Source organism: Aquarana catesbeiana, linkage group LG04, assembly GCF_042186555.1.
Source record: "Aquarana catesbeiana isolate 2022-GZ linkage group LG04, ASM4218655v1, whole genome shotgun sequence".
NCBI lineage: Eukaryota > Metazoa > Chordata > Amphibia > Anura > Ranidae > Aquarana > Aquarana catesbeiana.
Genome location: NC_133327.1, coordinates 607850065 through 607872964, shown reverse-complemented (window position 1 = coordinate 607872964; position 22900 = coordinate 607850065). Strand labels below are relative to the sequence as shown.

General features: G+C 42.1%; 1 protein-coding gene across 6 annotated transcripts in view; it reads left to right on the top strand.

Moving 5' to 3' along the window:
* MACROD2 (mono-ADP ribosylhydrolase 2) overlaps window positions 1-22900 on the top strand; it is a 3509413-nt gene that overhangs the window by 2204344 nt on the left and 1282169 nt on the right. For all 6 annotated transcript variants that reach the window (XM_073628250.1, XM_073628248.1, XM_073628249.1 and 3 more), the window contains exon 6: window positions 12554-12675. In XM_073628250.1, the coding sequence (XP_073484351.1) occupies window positions 12554-12675 (122 nt within the window). The remainder of the gene's footprint in view (window positions 1-12553; window positions 12676-22900) is intronic.

The following is a 22900-nucleotide window of genomic DNA, read 5'->3' as shown; positions in this document are numbered from 1 at the left end:
AATGCAGCAGCTACTGTAAGTGGAAAAGAGGGTCAACAATGCCCATCTGCAGCTGCATACCTCACTGTGTCTATTGCACACCTCACTGTGTCTATTGCATACCTCACTGTGTCTATTGCATACCTCACTGTGTCTATTGCATACCTCATTGTGTCTATTGCATACCTCACTGTGTCCATTGCAGCCTACCTGTGCCGATCTGCAACCTCTCTGTGTCCTCTCTGTGTCCATTGCAGTCTACCTGTGCCAATCTGCAACCTCTCTGTGTCCGTTGCAGCCTTCTTGTGCTGATCTGCAAGCTCTCTGTGGAGGATTGCCATTTCAATGTAGCGGTGAGCGATCAGAATGTCCCCCTGATCATTCTGCATACCTGATCAGCATGTCATGTAGGTCAGACAGTGGCCATTCCAGTGTACAAAAGCCACACCTCCTCCTTGTCCTCATCTGTGATAGGCAAAACACTCATTTTTCCAGCAGTCAGTGTTCAGCCTATCACGGACATCCTCTCATCCTCGTCCATGGGATGAGGATGAGAGGACATCCGTGATAGGCTGAACACTGACTACTGGGAAACTGAGTGTTCTGCCTATCACAGACGAGGACGAGGAGAAGGCGCGGCTTTTCTACACTGGAATGGCTGCCGTCTGTCTGCATGACACGCTGATCAGGTAGGCAGACAGCAGTGACTCGAGTATAAGCCAAGGGGGTGCTGAAAAACTCGGCTTATACTCGAGTATATACGGTAGCACATATCATGTTAAGATTATTGTTATTAAACTGTTATATTGTAATAACAATAAATGTAATAAATGTTTATTATGGCGGTATTAATGATTTAATGTAGTGCAGCACTTTAGAAGTTATTAATTTCAGGTTTGATGTAGGAACACATTTCATTGCTGCAGCAGCCACATTTATTGAATCGGTAGCATTTTTGGGTTGTTTGAAAGCAGAAGAGGTTGTGCAGAGATTTTAACTTTTAATCCTGCTTTTAAATTTTAAGGATTACATATACCATGGTACTTTGCTGCCTGCAAGCACTGATTGCCATACTTACTCTGCCTCCTGAAACTTCTCCTCTCAGCACCTCTGTAGTTCAGAAGGCAGTTTCTGTGAAATGTGTGACACAGCAGTGCCTACTCACAGGGTATAGGTAATATGTGACACAGAATGTAAGGAAGTAAATGTGTGAGGATCTTCACAAAGTACATTTATAAGATTGGTCAGATTAAAATCAGTAGGCTAGAAATAATTGAGGTTCAATGTTTTTACTCATAGATACTCTTTAAAGATTTTTGACTAAATTATCGTGTTTACCTGTATTCTGCTTTTTTTTAAAGTGGAGCTAAAGTCTAAGAAAACTTTTTTATGGGGTAGCAGTCTCTTCTGCCAAAAAATAAGTTAACTTAACCCTTTCTCCTAGCAATTTTTCAAAGTGTGTACTGTGCCTGCAGGTCATGTGCTGTGCAATATACACTGTAGGTCCACTAATAACATCTGTAAAATGGTTAAAATTATGAGAATACTTGGGTGCCCGGACAATATAACTTTATGTAATGCATGCATGTGCAGGAGTTACATCATCAGGGGCCACCCAATTGCCAAAGAGAGAAGACTCCAGGTAGGGAAGGAACAGTTACGGGGATCACAGAGATGGAGGAGGACAAACTCAGAGGTAAGTTCCCCATAATGTGCAAATATGATGGATCCTGCATTCCTTAAAGAGTAAAGTTTTAAAAAACAAATAATTCATGAAATTACATAAATACAATTGCAAACATTTTGATTAATCTAATAAGCTGTTAGGATTTGCTGTGTAACTCAGTATGCCATGTTGCTTTATGTTGTTGCCCATTTTAAGGGCATGTGCCAATTGGCTTGTGTTCACAGCATATGGGGACCCACTTGAAACAGGTGTGACACATTGGGGTTTTCTAGTTCATTTGTAGTGCCAAACAGTGAGTTAGCTCCACACCAGAGGTGTCTTTCCAGGGCTTTTTCTGCCCACTTTTATTATAGAAAAGAAAAGTTCACAAATGAATATCTTCCCACGCAGGGGGTTTTCACTATCAATGCAAGAAAACATAGTATTTAGCCTCCCGGCTCTTTATCAGCCCTGTGGATCAGGCCTCGTGCCTCGGTCCTCCCGACCATCAAACGCATTTACCAGTGCTTGTGCATCACACGCTGTACCTGCGTCAGCTTGGCTTCTTATTCTGCAGCTCCCTGCTTCTCCATCTCTCAAAGACTGTTTCTCACTCTCAGACTCAGGCCTTGGTCTGTCCTGACCTGAACAGCATGGTGCAGACGTGCACCTCTCACTACTCTCTTCACACACTGACCCCCTCAGGAGGATGTGGCACTGACCTCTAATTGTGTCTTTAACATGAAGCCAGTGCACACCTGTGCCATTAATGTGCTTGTTTCCTCGAAAACCTGTCCCAGACTGCTATATTAATCAATAAACTTATCCTTTAGTTAAAAATTGTCAATATTTTAAACCAAGGACCAAAATAGAAATTATTATGTGTAGAAGAGCAGTTCCACTATGGGCACCAAAGATTGTTCCAGGGAAGGAAATGTGGTCTTGAGTGTTGCATACATTGTGGTCTATGCTGCCGGTCTTCAATGCAATGTGTATTTGACATCAGTTGAAAAACTTTTGAGATTGTTCAGAATTCAGCACAGCTGCAGTTGACCTACGTCTGACCTGTTTTGGCTGTTTTTGCTTTCCCATGGACTTGCGTGGGAAGAGAAGTATTTCTAAAGCAAACAAAAGCCAACAAAAGCCCATCAAACCCTAACACAGCATCACCACACTGCATATATGGGCAAAATATAAGAATTCATTCCCACTTGCAGTTTTTTACATGTTTTCCAATGTGGATTGCATTATCTTATGTCAATGGTAACATTTGTGATTTAGGATGATGTCATCTTTTTTCTGAGTAACTGTTTAACTAGGTAAATTGAGTAGACAATGATGTATGTCATAAAGTGTTCTGGTAATTCTCATTTTCTGTCACTTGACCTCCAGCAAATCCAGTTCTGCAGATAATTCATGGGGTTACTGATGTGTAAATCAACCCATAAGAGTCCAGATTACCCTTCCTTGTGCTTTGTGTTGTCCTATTCTTTTTTTTATTCCATTTCAACTGAAAATAGCCCGATGACTGTCTTCAGAAAGAGAAAAAAAATAATAATAATAATAATGACTGACAGTGCCAAGAATTATTATGCAGCCGTCTAAGTGAAAAGATTGTGGTTATGAATGCGTGAAGGGAACTTAGTAAACACATTTCTGCATGGGCTGCTGGCTTATTAGCAAAGTCAGTATGATGTTTACTGTACACTACAAACCATTTATATGTGCTCATATATTTTATTTTTATGCCCCACATTCTCCTGTTTAGCATTGAAGAGCAATTGCAACCTGCAGAAAATCAGCTGTTCCTTTTGTATGTAGTTGACAACATTTTGGTGTTCTGCCCAGAACCTTTTATTTCTGCTTGGAAAAAATATATTGATATATGTCAAGCTTTGTGCACCGTATGTGTGTTTATGATTTTTTTCCAGTGTGATCTGTTGACAGTATCTTACAAAAGTGAGTACACCCCTCACATTTTTGTAAATCGTTTATTATATCTTTTCATGTGACAACACTGAAGAAATGACATTTTGCTACAATGTTAAGTAGTGAGTGTACAGCTTGTATAACAGTGTAAATTTGTTGTCCCCTCAAAATAATTCAACACACAGCCATTAATGTCTAAACCGCTGGCAACAAAAGTGAGTACACCCCTTAGTGAAAATTTCCAGATTGGGCCCAAAGTGTCAATATTTTGTGTGGCCACTATTATTTTCCAGCACTGCCTTAACCCTCTTGGGCATGGAGTTCATCAGAGCTTCACAGGTTGCCACTGGAGTCCTCTTCCACTCCTCCATGATGACATCACGGAGCTGGTGGATGTTAGAGACCTTGCGCTCCTCCAACTTCTGTTTGATGATGCCCCACAAATGCTCAATAGGGTTTAGGTCTGGAGCCATGCTTGGCCAGTCCATCACCTTTAACCTCAGCTTCTTTAGCATGACAGTGGTCGTCTTGAAGGTGTGTTTGGGGTCGTTGTCATGTTGGAATACTGCCCTGCGGCCCAGTCTCCGAAGGGAGGGGATCATGCTCTGCTTCAGTATGTCACAGTACATGTTAATATTCATGGTTCCCTCAATGAACTGTAGCTCCCCAGAGCTGGCAGCGATCATGCAGCCCCAGACCATGACACTCCCACCACCATGCTTGACTGAAGGCAAGACACACTTGTCTTTGTACTCCTCACCTGGTTGCCGCCACACATCCTTGACACCATCTGAACCAAATAAGTTTATCTTGGTCTATTCAGAGCACAGGACATGGTTTCGGTAATCCATGTCCGTCCTTAGTCTGCTTGTCTTCAGCAAACTGTTTGCAGGCTTTCTTGTGCATCATCTTTATAAGAGGCTTCCTTCTGAAACGACAGCCATGCAGACCAATTTGATGCAGTGTGCGGTCTATGGTCTGAGCACAAACAGGATGACCCCCCACCCCTTCAACCTCTTCAGCAAGGCTGACAGCACTCATACATCTATTTCCCAAAGACAACCTCTGGATAAGACGCTGAGCACGTGCACTCAACTTCTTTGGTCGACCATTGCAAGGCCTGTTCTGAGTGGAACCTGTTCTGTTAAACCGCTGTATGGTCTTGGCCACCCTGCTGCAGCTCAGTTTCAGGGTCTTGGCAATCTTCTTATAGCCTAGTTCATCTTTATGTAGAGCAACAATTCTTTTTTTCAGATCCTCAATGAGTTCTTTGCTTGAGGTGGCATGTTGAACTTCCAGTGACCAGTATGAGAGAGTGAGAGCGATAACACCAAATCTAACATACCTGCTCCCCATTCACACCTGAGACCTTGTAACACTAATGAGTCACATGACACTGGGGAGGGAAAATGGCTATTTGTGCCCAATTTGGACATTTTCACGTAGGGGTGTACTCACTTTTGTTGCCAGCAGTTTAGACATTAATGGCTGTGTGTTGAGTTATTTTGTGGGGACAGCAAATTTACACTGTTATACAAGCTGTACACTCACTACTTTACATTGTAGTAAAGTGTAAATTCTTCAGTGTTGTCACATGAAAAGATATAATAAAATATTTACAAAAATGTGAGGGGTGTACTCACTTTTGTAAGATACTGTATGTGTTTTATGGCCACGTGGTTAACTCAGTCACTTAATAGAGTGCTCCATGCTTGATTTCTTGGAACTTTCGCCATCCATTGCCATGTATGATGTTCAACAGATTTGGGTTTACCTTGAAGAATGGCCCTAAGATGGCCCAGCTCCTTCCCTCACTTGATCTTGAGTCAGATGAACTGAGCTTGAATTTGCTGTGTAGTTTGATTAGTTACCAAGAGAATGACAGCTACAGTATAGCTATTAAGGAATGTGAGGGTGTGCTATGTCTCAGTGTTTGTACTAGGCAACAAAAACAAGGAGGATGTGAAAGCCTATTTTCAAGAATACTGTCACTTCATAAGCCATATAAAGCAAATATGAAATAATCAAAAGTTACCTCAATGGACATTGACAGTTTCAAGCTCAAAAATGTATTTTCCTTATTTATTTGTATGAAGAATTTAATTATAAATTACAGTTGAACCTATGTGCTTTTTAAAGAATTTTAGGTAAGCCAGAAAGCCTTACTTCTGCTATAAAAGAGAGGGAGATGTATATCCATTCTTTCGGAGTTATTCTGTAGTCTGTGTAATCTCTCTACTCTTCAGGTTTGTTTCACAAACAAAAGCTGCAGGATGAGCTTAAATGGACCCTTTCTATACTGATTGCTATCTGCAGAAATCAGAAGGAGATGCATCAAAGTGCCTGTATGCAATACGTCTGTCCAGATACAATAGATGAGTTGGTGGCTGTTGGTAACCATACATAATTCTTGAAGGTAGCTCTCTTTCAATAAGCACTCTGAACTCTCTGGGTGGTAAATATGAAATAGGAAGAGTTCAATAGACTGAGTCAGGCAGAACTGCACTATGGGAACTGTAGTCCAGAAGTGAGAGACTCTACTATAATCAAGAGCTTTTAAACTGCATTTTCAGAGGAAGTTTGCAGTAGAAGGGGGAAGTGTTGAATTTTCTCAGACTGTAGAGGGCACAGCTTCTTCTTGCTACGAGGGAGCCCAGAGAGTACACAGCCAGTGTACAATTGCTGCTGCATATTGGCAATCTGAGCATGATTGGGGACACTGAGTCCAGGTTTGCTGACAACCAGAGTCACCTGGGTTCAGAGCAGAGAGTGGACTAATTGCTGTGTGTGACTGGATGGTGAGCTGCAATGTCACTGGGTATGGTGAGCTGCTGCTGTGGGGGTTTACTATCTGCTGCTAGAGAGACTGAGCCCTTTAAGAACCGACCATACAGTCATATAGTAGCCTTCTTGCTGCCTGCAGGCTGGACTGGGACAATTCTCATATGCACCAATGGTGCAACTGGAACCCCAACGCTAGCCTGCTGAAGATATAGGACTAAATGTGTCTAAACACTTTAGAACAGTTCATGGTGGTAATCTGGAGTCTTTTTCATTTTTCGGTCTGGAACAGGTGAGAAGATCTGTTTGGGGTGGGATACACACTATACCCTACTTCAGTGGGAGGTGTGGTGGATACACAGATTGAATACTAGTGGAATGAACAGTAGAATGGATGTGAATTTGTTTTTAAAATAATACAATTTGATTCCACAATAGGTTAATGTTTTCCCTTTTCTTTTCCTATGGTTCTGGCAACCTCACATGATTTTAATTGATAATTTATTTTAAATTGTAATGTACCGCAACCTTTTCTGGAGGAATGGATATCTTTTCTATATAAACTTGATTTTACTGTAAATCTGTATGCTATGATGAAGGCTCTGGCTGAAACATATTAGTGTTTTAGATGTTGCACTGTTGTTAGTGTTCAATAAAGATTTAAGAAGAAGCAATCGAGTTGCTGGCATTTTTTGCTATTTAGATACAGGACAAATTTCTGTCCCTTTACAACTGCTACACAATAGACTTTCGCCTATTCCTTCTGCTAAAAGGTATCTATGAGGGTCATTGTGCCATATTCTATCCATTCTCCTAGAATGCACTGTAGACTAGCTGTAGTATTATTATTCACACTGATGTTAATGCTTATGCGCACTGTTTATCGTTGACCTTGCTGATTCATGAGTTAATCTCAGTTTAGTGGTATGGAACTCTATTCTACAGTATGTTACCTTGGAATAATACATATACTGTCTAGTGTACTGTTTCAGAACCTTCCTTCTGTGTGTATATTTATGCTCAAACCACCACTTATTCTAACCCGTTGTAACACTAAATACATGAGTTTGTTTTCTGGTGTTAATTCACAGCTGTTAAAGGTATCTAAACCTGGTATTCCTTTAAGTGATTGTAATAAGCTAAATTCAACCAGGTGAGTCAGAGGGGGCTTAGGAAGTTCTTGAAGTTGAGGTGCAGAACAGAGAACCCAAATTATAAAATGGCTCCTTTTGGGCTGCATCATCTGGTGCTGTAAATTTCCAGCCATCCAAGCATTTGCATCGTGTGTGAACTGGTTATTTCATCTTTTTTTTTAAGTGATGCATAAGTACAGACAGGGAGTTTTCAACCAAAAGCGTACATTTCAAGAGCTGTAATCTCATTCTGCAGTACTCGTCTTGTAGTTAAATGTGTTTCTTACAAACAAGCCAGAAATAGCCCTGGCAACTTCTCACCTTTTAGATTTTACATACATAACCAAATTATATCACTGTTCATCTTTCAAATGTCTGCAATCTCTGCTTTGCCACTTTTAGATTGCTTGAGGTTGAAAAGACTTACAATTACTTTCTGCTAAAATAAAATACATCTATCAATTTGCTTAAATGTATTTAAGAATAACATCATGACAAAATGAACATTTTTAGGTTTGTAAATACTTGTCTATAGAAAAAAGCAGAACACAAGAACTTCTCATGCTGGTTTGCATACTGGTTGCATAGTGACTGACTGCTTATGAAAAAGAAATAAGGAATGCGTTTTCTCCAAAGGGCATAAAGGAGGAGTACATGGTCTTTTCAATATTTTTATTTATACACAGTGCCCAGCATAAATGAATACACCCATTTTGAAAAATAAGATTTTAATTAATATCTCAATGAACACTTTCCAAAATTTTGACAAAACTGAGTTTTATAGAACATTTATTTAGCTCATTAGATGAAAGAAGGGTTACTAATATAACTTAGATTACAAACTCTTCAGTTTTACTCCAAATAGTTGATGCAAAAATGAATACAACCCTCAACAAAAACTACTACATCTAGAATTGCAGATCCCCGACACCAGCAGCACTCATGCAGCCACACAGAAGAACACCGCCACCACCATGTTTCACTGTAGGCACCATGCATTTTTCTTTGTACTCCTTACCTTTGCTACACCATACAGTTTGGAAGCCATCAGTTTCAAAAACATTTATCTTGATCTCATCACTCCAGAGTACAGAGTCCCAGTAGTCTTCTTCTTTTTCAGCATGGGCCCTGGCAAATTCTAGGTGGGCTTTTTTGTGCATGGGCTTTAGGAGAGGCTTCTTTCGTGGAGGACACCAATACATTCCATTCCTCTGGAGTGTACTCCATATTGTGTCACAGGAAACAACCACCCCTGTTTGGCTTTCTACTTCTTAAGCTAACTGCAGTGAACTTGCATGGCGATTTTTCTTTAACCCTACTCATCAGAAGATGCTCCTGTCGAGGTGTTAACCTACGTGGGTGGCTTGGACTTCTCTGTGAGATGGTTGCAGTTCCATCTTTGTTACATTTTTTTACAGCAAAGTAAAGCTTTTATGATCTTCTTCTAGTCTTCACCTTTCTTATGTAAAGAAATTATTTTCTTTCTCAGGCCTTGTGATATTTCTCTTCCATGTGGCGCTATTGCTGACTGCATGAAATGGGAAGGGATTTTCTTTGTTAAGTAATGCACTTTTATAATCCTCTTTCTGCTGGACACCTGTTTAATGAATAATTAGACTCACCTGTAGTTGAATTCTTGTTAATTAGGATTTTGTTGTCTAAAATTAAAATTTAGCTTTGCTCCTAAGACTTTCATTTGGGTGTATTCCTTTTTGCAACATGGTCTTGAATGAATTTGCTAGGAAAAATAATTTTTTGTGTGTGCAAATTACCAAATCTTGGTTGCAATCAATGGCCTGCAGTTATGGGAGTATTTTGTAATACAGTGGAACCTCGGTTTGCGAGTAACGCGGTTAACGAGCATTTCGCAAACCGAGCGCTGTATTTCTAAAATTCCTAACTCAGTTTGCGAGTGTTGTCTCGCAAAACGAGCAGGCTTCAGGCCAAAAGCAGTGTGAAGTACCACTTTTTGCCTGAGGTGGGGGGCGTCAGAGCCGAGCAGAGCCAAAAGTTGCCGATCAGCGCCATTCGGAAATGCACGGAAAGGCCCGAGGACAGTTTGGCTGACCACAGCAAACCTTGGAAAGGCTCATGAACGGAGTCTTTCTGAGGTTTGCAGAGGTCCTTCGAAGTGTCCCTCGAGCCTTTTCGTCCGTTTCTGATGATCTCCGGCGCCCCCCGCCTCTGGCCGCATGCGGTATTGCATCCCATTGAAGATAATGCGGAACAAATTTTTTAGTTTCCATTGACTTCAATGGGAAAACTCGCTTTGATATACGGTTACATTGGATTACGAGCATAGTCCTGGAACGAATTATGCTCATAATCCGAGGTTCCACTGTATAGTGTTCCATAGAAAATGTTGATTCTGAAAGGAAAGTAAAGGTTTTCTGAAAAATCTGTTGGGGTGTACTCATTTATGCTGAGCACTGTATATTTGTATGTATTTGAGTGCCTATGGGATCAGCTTCTTTACCTGGAATCCTACTGCGAATGAGAGTGCTAGTACTCTGCTCCAATCAGACATTTCCATTATTCAGTGCTGTAAAAAATACGCATTTGTACAGACCACTCCTTCACTAACTGAATGAGCTAGATGTCACTCACGGGATAGTGACATTCTGCAAAATTTCTGTCCATGGTGTTGTGATAATTTGGCCAATGACTTTACAACTTATGCAAACAGGTATTTTCCCTGCTCATTTTAGTGATCATGTGACGAACTAGCAACGTCAAGTTTAACATCATCCTTAAATTCATATGGAAATTAAATTGGAAAGGAAGGTGTACATCTAGCATTACAGCTGTAGAAAGCACAAGGGAGACCTTGTAATTAGTTGAAGTAAGTTCGAGATAAGGAAGTATTGTCAACCTAAGACAACAGTTTATAGCGTAATAAGAAATTGGCTTTGGCAAAAAAAAAAAGGTTGTGGCTAAATTTTGTAATGGGTGGGGCTTAAAATTTGCTGCCGTATCACGTTTACATACAAAGAACAAAAACCAGGGGATTATATCCTTTGTGTAAAACAAAAGACTTAGCAGTGTACAATGTCCATATATAAATGTGAAAGTAGAACTATAGACCCCCATTGTCCCCACTGGAAGATTTCCCCTTTATTACTTTTCTGGGGACGACCCAAAATTGGGGATTTTCTTTTGCTTTCACTTTTAATGATAATGGTAAACAGGACAAATAGAGAGGGGGAATCTCCTTAACAGGGGCCACAGACAGAAAAAAAAAAAAAACTGTCTGGTGTTCTAATCCCTCTCCACTCTGTCCAAAACTGAAAAACAAAAATGTGCCTTTAGTTTTACTTTAACCTTTTAGAAATCAGAACAAAAATCAACATTTACAGGCATTTTTCACATATGCACATAGCAAGACTGTCTTGCTTAATACTGTATAAGCCATCTGGCAGCTATGTAGAGATGAATGAATGAGATGCATCAAGAGAGATTTGAACATCATGCAGGGTAAGAGGTTGGGAGAGGTATAAAACAGATTGACGTGGCTGGAAGTAGTAAACTGAAGAACTTCAGGCCCCCTTTATGGAGGGGGCAATGCAGTCCGACTTTGGGGTCCACAGAATAAGGGAAATGTTTTGAAAGCAGGGTGATCTCTGCAGCACCATGAGCACCTCAGCACCCCTTCTGTAGTACACAACAATGGGACAATTAACAAAGTTATCTGCCAGTTAGAACTTTTTCCATATCATCTTAACTTGTTGCCGCCATATGTTTGGGACTACTTTTGGGATGTAAACTTTGTCCAAGTTTGGAACTTTTGAACCCCAGGAATAGCTGGGGCAGTAGAATGCATCGAGTGCCCCTGCCAGGCCTAGGGAAGTTATGAAACAAGTGTGTAGTTTGTTTGGAACAGGTGGGGTGAAGTTGAAGCTGCGGAACCCCACCCTTACAAAGATGCAGTTTCGTGTGCCCTCTAGCTTGGTAACTGGTCTAACAACTTGGGGGGGTCCCGACATGCATGTGTAAGAATAATATAGAAAAAAAGGTGACTAAATAGAAATCCATATATGGTTTCCATACAGTATATACATTTCAATGGTGTAATTAACTCTATAGGTAGGGTTCTACTGGAATGATAGGAGTAGAAATATCTGCCTGGAGTCCAGCTTTAAAAAAATATGATGACTGAGGCTCATTCCAATCTGTATTAAATGTAACTTTCCCCTATGGATTCTGCTTCAAGCTCAAGCATGGTTTACTATGCTTCAGTTATGAATGAATACGGTAAGAGAGTGTGTTCACTGTGTTCATTTAGAAAAGGAAGAGGCTGATAAATTACATATTTCCTAGCCCCTTCTCCTGCTCTCCATCCTGAAACATCCCCCGCAGCAGCCAGGGGAGAGGAGGGAATCCAGCAGCACTGCGGGGTGGAGGGGGCCAACACAGGGGGGGGGCGGGCATTAGGGGGAATCGGCACCACACCTAGTGTGATTAGGGTGTGCCCAGGCTCCTGTGCACATCTATGAGCATTTGTCAGGTTGAGTTGTGCTGAGAGGGTCACTCACAGCTTAAATTTGAAAATTGAGCTGTACATGGCCAGCTTAACAAAGTCACTACTGTAGTACATTCATTCTAACTTTTGGTACACTGTAAACAGTTTAGAAAAGGACATGATTTAAGGAGAATTTCTATCAGCATAACAACCATAACTTAATGTATATAATATTATGAACATTTTATTCCTTTTGAAATGTGATCACCAAAGCTGTATGCCTGTAATCATTTGCCAAAATCCTCCCTATGAGTTACAGCATCCCCAGTAACATGCTGTGCTCCATTTTGTAAAAGAATGCTTTCAGATGCTCATTATGTTGCTTTCCCCTCTCCATCCTGCAGATGGCAGAATATACTGAGCGTTAGATACTGAAACTCATGAACAAGCATTTGGCTTCATTCCCTACCCATGCATACACAGCCCGCCCTATCTTGCAGTTCAATTTATCTTTTAACAATAATTTTTAAAATTGTCTTAGTTTTAGGCTTTCCATAAACCCTCATTATTACTTTCTCAGACTGAGTGTTTGTTTTTTTCTTGCAGATGTTATTCACACTGTGGGGCCTATTGCAAGAGGACAATTAAATGACAGCCATAAAAAGGACCTTGAAAGATGTTATAAGTCTTCACTTGCACTGGCAAAAGAGTACAAGATCAGATCAATAGTAAGTCCAAAACTTTTAAGTATGCTTTGTTTTGATGTTTGACAGGTAATTGGATAGATTTCTTTAAACTGAAAACTCCATAACTATCTCTAACGGCTCATTTACACTTCAGCTTAAACAAACATTAAAGCATTTACTGCTTCAACATGCTTTCATGATTTTTTGATGCTTCGATGAAGCTTTAGTGATGCTTTGGTGATGCTCTTTTGAAGCTTTGTTGAAGCTTTGCAGGTGCACTGTGTAAGTGTGTGGATATCTCATACCTGCAATTTCTCCAAAACAAAGCAAAGCTAAAGCTGAATTAAAGTCTCTCAAAAGCTTTAGGTGCTTCAGGCGAGCTTTGTCATAGACTTCTATGGGGGCTTTGAAGACGCTTTGAAGCACCACTAAAGCTACATGGGGTATAATTTTTGAAGCGAAGCCACAGCAAACCAAAGCAAATGCAAGGTGTAAACAGGAATGTAAGCTAACCATTTTATTTAGTGACAGGGGCTTTGACTAGCGTTCAGAAAGCTATAACAAAGCCTGTCCGAAGCTGTTTTGAAGCAAGTGTAAGCTAGCCGTAAAGGTTTTGTGATTTAGTTTAAAATACTTTACAGGTACATGGCTTTGTCTTATGTTTGTGTATTAATGAGTATAGATTTGCTGGTTACAGGGAATTCTGTGCAAAAAATAAAAATAAAAAAATTAAACTTTTTCCACTTACAAGTGGAGCTATTAATTGATTCAGATTCATAAAAGAAACATTTAGGCTGGGTTCACACTATTGTGAATTGGATGTGGGTTTCCCAGCATCCAATTCGCAATAGCAGGAGATTTTGACCGGCTCTCTATAGGGCCGGTTTACATGTCTCCGCTGCGGCTCCGGTGCAAATGTGCACAGGAGCCCAATGCGCCTTTTGGTCCGTTTCAGGTCCGAATTCAGCCAAAAATTTGGGCTGAAATCACACCTGAAACGGTGAACGGGGACACACCGGACCCATGCTGTGAGCCGCATGCGAAGATAGTGTGAACCCAGCCTTAGAAGATAAATCCACTTAACCCAAAGGGAACAGGTGACACCATGAATAACAATGCTTAGTGGTTCCCTCCTTTACCTGGTGCTAGCAATGGCGTCACCTGGTTTATGACATTTTGTTTGAGTATTCCTCTTAATGGAGAACCTTTTGGGAGCCTCTAAAGAAAGCCGATGTATTCAGTAAGTTGCATGTGTATACCTAATTCCACTTGTTTAACTATTCGCACGCTGAAAAATAAAATATGGATTCTCCTATACATGTTAAAAAAAGTGGATAGGGTAGTCACTGGCAACTATGTTTTCCAGCTCTATGACTGCCTGAATCCAAAGCCGCTACCGAACAGTGAATGCATATGATAGGATCCCGTCACTGTTACGCTGATAATTTTCCACCTGACCCAATTTTTGTTTGCAGGTCCTCTGTGGCTTAATCTTCAGGAATCAGCTGAATTTTGATCTGTCTATAGCCAGGCTAATGCCTGGTACACGCAATGAGATTATCAGACGAATGATCGCTGGGTTTTTTTTTTGCATGCTAATCTCATCTAAAATGAAGAGGTTACTAAGTCACGAAAATTCTCGTACGACAGAATGAAAATTTGGAAGTGATGTAATGTGTTGTAGGGTATTTTCAAACGTCAACTGTACTGATTAAACGAAAATCTGGTGATCTGGTATCACATGAGAAAAATGTTTATGCTTGTCCCTTCAGATAATTTTCCATTTATTGTCATGATCGGCTCTCAGAAGCTGCGTGCTAACAATCAGATTATCGTGCGATCGCTTCGAAAGCTGTATTTTTCATATGATTTTCTTAAAGTGTGTAGCCTTTAGGCCTCCTATTTACAGATACCAATTAAAGCAGCGCTAACCAGTGTAGCTTGGAAACCACACATGACTCTGTTACCTGCGTGGTGGTTTTCAGCAAACTCTTATTGGACACTTATTACTTAATTGTTTACTTCTTTCCATTTTAACATTCTACACTTCCCATTTTATAGAAGCCAAATCTGCCTATAGGCTTGTGTACCTGGATGACTGTATTAAGCTTTTAATATGATTTTCTTAAGGTCGACAGGCAGGAAAATTTCTAACTATTCAGTTTACTTACTGTACATACATTAGTGCCTTTTTACCTGCACCAGGATTTTTATTTCTGTCTAACCAGGTCTGAAATAACAGCCTTACTAGATAGCAGAGAATGAAGGTGGCCTGTGGATAAGTAGCACAAGTAGGTCATGTGATTTGCTGTGATCACACTCAGTCTGCTGGCATTAAAAGTGTGGTACGTGAGGTAGAACAGGGTGTGCAGGGTGAGGCTGAGAACACAATCATCCCATATATAGTGACAGCGCAGTGTAAAGGTGGCCGGGGTCTGACATTGCGTCTGTCACAGATCATTTCTTTGCTCTAAACTTGTGACTGGACAGTGATGGAGCAGCAGCACAGTGATGAGTTATCTCACTGCTCACTCTGCACTCACCTCCTGGTAGAATTTTTCTTGCCATGCCTAATCTTTACTGCAGCCAATCTGATTGGGCCCTAATGCTGCTTTCAGTCTGAGTGCTGCTATTTAGAATATTAAAAATTTGCTGTAAATAGGTACTGTGAGGGAGTCACTTTGGGTGGGGGGCTGATAGAACCCAGAATCCCACTGAGAGGTTGGGAAACCCTTGCTTCAGCTTCCCATGCACCTCCTATGTCTAATTCACCCTGTGTCTATTAAGGGCACAGGGTGACCGAGAACGTCAGTCTGATCTGTACTAATCAGACTCACTCTACAACCACACTGAATATATTGTCTCATACTGGACTCCTTGCTGGGTTGTTTTGGGTGTGGCTGTATTCCATTGTTCTATTGTGTCTGTCTGCCTTGGAAGGAAAGTATTATGGGATGTATATGTGTGTTTGCTGCAAGAGAGAGGGGAATTCCTCCAACAGCTCTCCCTGCTAATTGGACATTTTACCCCACCCTGAATGCAAAGGGAGGGGGGTTGTCTCGTGTGTTACCTCTGTGTACCTGTGTTTAAATAAACAGTTCATGTTCCAGCTTTGTAACTGAGCTAGTCTCGTCTGGTTTTTGCTTACAATATTCGGCTGTAAAATCTGAAATCTGAAGGTCCAGATTGGGGGAAGTAGTGTACTGCCGAAAGCACTCAAGTGGAGTGCGACTGGGATCCATTACAGGTACTACTCTGGTTGCATATAATAGAACATTTTAACGCACACATGACTTCATTCATTGATGTGTTTTTAAATTTAAATGTATGTCCCAAATTTAACTTTAAAATAAAAAATCCCTTTCCTTTAAAGCAAGATATCCAGCATGTGCTTGTGCTGTGTAATTTGTCCCTCTATAAGCTTGTACATACCTGGTTGATCCTGCCTGTTTCTATGTTGCCCTTAGTGTGCTGATCACGGTAATCATGGCTGTTGATCCATGATACCGTGGTCAATTCCATCATCCCACAGTCTCTTCCTCTCACCTTCTCCCCCTCTTTCCTTGCCTGTCAGCTTGGCTGTCTGTGAGCCATCTCCTCTCCGCCCCTCCCCTCCTGCCGCTATTTCACTGTGGCTGTAAACTCACTAATCCCGGAATCTCCTTTGTTACAGCAAGATATATTGTGCAGTATCTGTTTTTAAAAAATTGTGCAGCAAAATACCTTTTTTTTAGAGCACCTCTGTGCGCCCATGTGACCTTCCTCCACTCTCCTCCAGGCTGCCGTCAGAGGGGAATCTCTGCCCCTTCCACTGTAGTCCTCAGATTGGGGAAGGAGAGCACCGGGAGGTCACGTGACCAGACAGCGGTGCTGTAAAAAAAAAGGAATTTTTGCAACATAATTTTTTAAAAAACACATACACAGCACAGTATATCTTCCTGTAACAGAGGGGGTTCCAGGATTTGTGATCCGTGACTTTCCAACTACTAAGCATTTTAAAAGATCTGCAATGCAGCATTTGGATTTTGAATTAGAGTAGATTGTATATAGTTGTCGTCACTTGTACTATTGTTACTTTTGGGATTCATTTCCTTCATACAAGTATTTGTAACTCTGCCTAAATGATTGCCTCCCCATTACTAGAATTTCAAGCCCAATGTTAGGAACATCCTTTCACAGTACAAAGCCAATACATCATCTTCTGCTAACGGATATCAGTGGATATGAGCAGGTGACATGAACCATGAAGAAATGGATGGTTTAGAAAAAAAAAACAGATGCATGGCTATCTTTAACCGCTTGCCGACCAACCGTGGCAGGTTGGCACTGCTGCGTGGATCGCCGTAGATGTACATCGGCTGCTTTAAGAGTGATAGGGGGCCGCAATGCCAAATGGCCACCCACGATCGCTCCTCAGAGAGCCAGAACGGGGATCTGTCAATGTAAACAGACAGATCTCCGTTCTGACAGGGGAGTAGAGAGGGATCTGCTCTTCCTAGTGATCAGGAACAGCGATCTCTCTCCTCCTCTACTCAGTACACTGCCCCATAGTTAGAAACACCACCCAGGGAACACTTAACCCCTTGATCGCCCCCTACTGTTAACCCCTTCCCTGCCAGTGACATTTATACAGTAATCAGTCACTATTTTTAGCTCCGATCGCTGTATAAGTGTCACTGGCACAAAAAAGTGTCAAAAGTGTCCAATCTGTCCACAGCAATGTTGCAGTCCCACTAAAAATCGCAGCTTGCCACCATTACTAGTAAAAAATAATTTAAAAAATGCCATACCCTATTTTGTAGACGTGATTGCTAATTGTGATTTTTTTTTTTTTTTTACCAAAAATATCTAGAAGAATATATATTAGCCTAAACTGATGAAGACATTTTTTTTCAATTTTAGGGATATTTATTATTTGTTTTTTTTTAAATTGCCGCTCTTTTTTTGTTTATAGCGCAAAAAATAAAAACTGTAGAGGTGATAAAATACCACCAAAAGAAGCTCTATTTATGGGAAAAAAAGGACATACGACTGCGCAATTGTCAGTTAAAGTGACGCAGTGCCATATCCCAAAAAATGGCCTGGTCATTAAGGGGGGAAATCCTTCCGGTCCTTAAGTGGTTAAATAGGCTTTAGTTTTGAAGCAGCCTGACTACTTCACAAAAAAAAGTCATGATTCAACTGGACTTTAAGGGGAATCACTTTTAATAGATCTCTGTCCTGTATAGATATCAACCCCAGGTAGGAAAAAAAAAGTTCCTAGTGTGTGTCCATTACTTATTCCGCCCATCATAGTCTCTTGCCCTTGATAAGCCTTCTCCTCTCAGCATGGTAGACCTGATGCTCTTTTTCAGGGCTACATTAACACCAATGAACTAATCTCAAAGAGAAAGAAGCCTACAGCTGAGTGGACAGACCCTTTAAACAGATTAGTTCCTCTCAAGATTGCCTGCACTTTACTAGAATTAAAGGGGTTGTAAAGGTAATTTTTTTTTTTTTTTTAAATACATGTTATACTTACCTTCACTGTGCAGCTCGTTCTGCACAGAGTGGCCCCGAACCTGGTCTTCTGGGGTCCCTTGGCGGCTGTTTCAGCTCCTCCCCGCAAGCATTAATCACCTTAATGCGAGCTCCCTTGCATGGTGGTTAGTGCTTGCGGGCGCGCTCCCGTGATACAGCCGGCGGCTATAGCCGCTCACTGTATCACTCGGCCTCGCCCCCCAGCGCGCCGCGTCATTGGATGTGATTGACAGCAGCGCGAGCCAATGGCTGCGCTGCTTCCAATCCATCCACTGTAGCCAATCAGCGGCCAGGGTGAGCGGAGGAATAGATGTCGGGAACGAGAAGCTGACTTTCGAGGCGTCAGGTAAGTAAAACGGGGGGGCTGGGGGCGGCGGTATTGTCAGAAGTTTTTTCACCTTAATGCATAGAATGCATTAAGGTGAAAACATTTTTACCTTTACAACCCCTTTAACAACCCCAATGTTAGGACCAGCATGACACAGTACAAAGCCAATACATCGTCTTCTGCTAATGGATATCAGTGGATATGAGCAAGTGACACTAACCATAATGAAATGGAAAGTTTAGAAAACGTATGATGTATGGCCAGCTTTAAGTAGGCTTTACTTTTCAAGCAGCTTGACTACTTCACAAAAAATGTCAGGATTCAACTGGGTTTAAGGGGAAATCACTTTTAATAGATCTCTGTCCTGTATATTTATCAGCCCCAGCTAGAAAAAAACTTGAAAGTTCCTAGTGTGTGTCCATTACATATTCCACCCATCATAGTCTCTTGCCCTTGATAATCTTCCTATCATCCCAGCATGATAGACCTTTCACTCTTTTTCTGGACTACACGAGTGAAGTAATCTCAAAGCGACAAAAGCCTACAGCTGAGTGGACAGACCCTTTAAACAAATGCGTTCCTCTCAAGAGAGATCCAGCATGTGGAGTTTATGATTTTTATTCCCACGTCTGCTTCTGACCAGGCTGCGGGTCATAATGTAGGTGTTCCCGGAGAAATGGTTAAGATATTATTCTGCTCTGACAGTTTTCAGAGTGTTGCCATAGTAATGATTCCCAACCTGAAATTCTTAAATGCTGTTTGCCTTTAATGACTCGCTTTTTGTCTGCAGTTCACAACAATCAATAGGCTTCTGTTTTAAAAGGAACCTTTTCTGCAAGTAACAACATTAACTCAATATTCCTTTCAGCACATAAAGAAAGAAACCACAATTTTCCTGCTTATTTCTCTACCCTTCGTTTTCTTTTTTTTTTTGGCTCTTAGGATTGCGTACAATAGTACATTTGCTAAGTAGTAACTGAAAGCCTTTTTACATGTGGAAGAAACTACAGGTTCTTATAGCAGAAGTTGAACCACCAAGATAAAGAGGTTTCAGGACCTTGTTTGCATTTCATAATGAAATGTTCTTGTTTATAATGTTTAGTTTATGCTACACTTGATATTTAGGTAAAGGGTATTGAGAGCATATTGTTTTCTGCTGGCGTTTTATTTGTCAGTAGGTGTTAAACTGTAAACTAGGGATCAAAGCTATGGAAAATATAGTTGGGCTGATTTGTGAAACCAGAGAAACAAATGTGAGGTGGATGCCTGCGGCAAAGAGTCAAATTCTGTGTTATATTTTTATGCAGATACTTTGGTTTTTCAACTAATTAGCAAATTGAAGGCTCCCGTCAACAGGCAGCTGAAGTGAACTTGGCATAAATATAAACTATAAACATATAAAACTAACATAAACCCCCTACAGGCATCACCAAAAGGTGTCAGCAAAATTTCTGTGCGCTTAGGGAGCCCTAAAAGCGGGCGCAAGCCTTGACTGGCACACTTAAGCCTTTCAACTGCCAATAGAGAGGGGAGGGGAGTGTTCTGGAGCTCTTGTTCAATTTCTGACTATTAAATATATGAGCAGGCATCTTTTGATACCTTTTCTTAGGTATCAAATTTGGTTTTGTATGTATATGCCAGATTTGATTTTATTTTCATTATGATTCTATATGACATTTAACCACCTCCCACCCACCGTATTGTAATATGATGGGCACAAGGGGGCTCCCCCTTTCTGAAACGACGTCATATGACCTTGTTCCACTTTGGTAGTGCTTGCGCACCTGTGGGGGTGTGCAGCCTGGCGATCAGTGGTGCGCTCTTTCCCTGGGACACGGTGCATCATCGATCTAGGTAAGGAGGCGATGACAGGGCTCTTTACCCATGTGATCAGCTGTGTCCAATCACAGCTGATCACATGTAAACAAAGAAATGACAGCTTATGAGGAGAGGAGAGCCGATCAGCGGCATTTCCTCACTGGGGAGATCTGCACAGATAATCAGGGCACTGATTGTCAGTGATGCCAGTAAGTGCTGCCTTTTAGTGCCTGCTCATCAGTGCAGCCAATCATTACCCATCAGTGCTGCATATTAGTGCTGTTTCATCAGTGCCATTCAGTGTGGTCTCATCAGTGCAGGCTCATCAAGAGAAAAATTACTTATTTACAAAACATAACAGATGGAGGCTGCCCAAAAATTGTACACAAGCTAGGGGGCGAATAAAGCCTGTCTTTTAGTTAGACCCCTTACACAGTGGGGAGTTTTTCAGGCACTTTTGGGCTAAAAATAGCGCCTGTAAAGCACCTGAAAAATGCCTCCCCTGCAGCCCCAGTGTGAGAGCTTGAGTACTTTCAGACTGGAGCAGTGCACTTGCAGGATGTTAGAAAAAGTCCTGCAAACAGCATCTTTCGGGCGGTGCTGGAGCAGTGAATACACCGCTCCTCCACTGCCCCTGCCATTGGAATCAATAGACACCGCTGCCGAAGTGCCTTCCGCAGCAACATTTGTGGGCACTATTAGCCCTTTTCTTTATCGTACATCATAGGACACAGAGCCTCAAGTAATTACTTATTGGATTATAGCCTACCTTCAGGTGTTGACACTGGCAATCAATAAAGGAAGTTGACTCCCCTATATAACCCCTCCTCCTTCCAGGAGTCCTCAGTTTTTTGCCAGTATCTAAAGGTGTTGTCACGAGTGAACATGTGCTCTGTGGAGCTCCAAGAGGGATCCATGCTGGATTTAAAAAGCCTCCACAAATGGACCCATCCCGCCACCGCAGCTCTGAGATGTACCAGGCCTCACATAGAAGAACGAGGTTTTGCCCGTAATGCTCCTCTTTGAGGGCTGGACCCTAGGAACCAGGACTCTTTTTTGGGCACTAGCGGGGGTTAAAAGTGCCCCGCTAGCAGTTGAAAAGCGCTGCTATTGCAGCTGTAAAGCCCTGCTAAAATTAACGACACTTTACCACTGACACCCCACTTCCTCAGTGTGAAAGTACTTTTACTCAAAGTCACAGGTTTTCATTGTGCACCATCACAACCTTCTGGTCGACGGCATCCTAACAACCAATAATGTCATCAGTTGATAAGGAGGACGTCTAGTTCCTGCCCCTCTCCATCAGCACTGTGGTCACATTAGCTGAGTGAGAGAGAGAAACTGAGGGGCAGAGAAACATTGGAATACTAGTCCATTCCAGTGTGCAAAGGTGTATTTGCTTTGGAAGAATAAATCGCCTCAAACGTTGGGATGCTACATGTGTGGATGTTGCTGTGATAAGTCAAACTAATTTAGTTTTTTACATTTTAGAATGGGGTGCCTTCAGGGCCGCTTTTGCCACTGGGCACGCTGGGCAGTTGCCCAGGGGCCCCACTTGCCTGGAGGGCCCCATCCAGGGCCGATACTCAGTGCTGCAATCTGCTGCTTAAGTTGACTGACTGCACTGACTGACTGCGGCCACCCGGTGTCTAGCTAGCAACCAGTGACATCAGTCAGAGGCCTCGGACGCCCCGCATTCATAGCGTGCCGTGGCCGCCCCAGCATTCATAGCATGCTGCGGCCGCCCCATTGGCTAGTGAACAAGCTCTGCCCACCTCTGCCATGTTCTTCAGACAGCGTAGAGAGGGAGCAGAGCGGAAAGACGGCCCTTGATAGCTGGCGCTGCCTTGCTCTGCTCTGAGTGACACACTGTACTGCACCAGGCCAGCGGCCTCAAGTAAGTCTAACACTTAAGTAAGTTCAAGTTGTACATCAAATACAGCCACTGTCTGTGCCCCTCAAAAGCTGTCACTATGCCCATCGAACACAGCCACTGTGCCCATCAAAGCTGCCACTGTGCCCATCAAACACAGCCACTGTGCCCATCAAACACAGCCACTGTGCCCATCAAAAGCTGCCACTGTGCCCATCAAACGCAGCCACTGTGCCCATCAAACGCAGCCACTGTGCCCATCAAAGGCAGCCACTGTGCCCATCAAAGGCAGCCACTATGCCCATCAAACTTGCCACTGTGCCCAACAAAAGCTGCCGCTGTGCCCATCAAACACAGCCACTGTGCCCCTCAAAAGCTGCCACTGTGCCCAACAAAAGCTGCCACTGTGCCCATTCAAAGCTGCCACTGTGCCCATCAAAGCTGCCACTGTGCCCATCAAAGCTGCCACTGTGCCCATCAAAAGCAGCCACTGTGCCCATCAAAAGCAGCCACTGTGCCCATCAAAAGCTGCCACTGTGCCCATCAAACACAGCCACTGTGCCCAACAAAAGCTGCCACTGTGCTCAACAAAAGCTGCCACTGTGCCCATTAAACGCTGTCACTGTGGTCATTAAACGCTGCCACTCTGCCCATCAAAAGCTGCCACTGTTCCCATCAAACTCGTGTTTTATTGTCCAAACGTTGTGTTAATGTTTAAACACTGATTT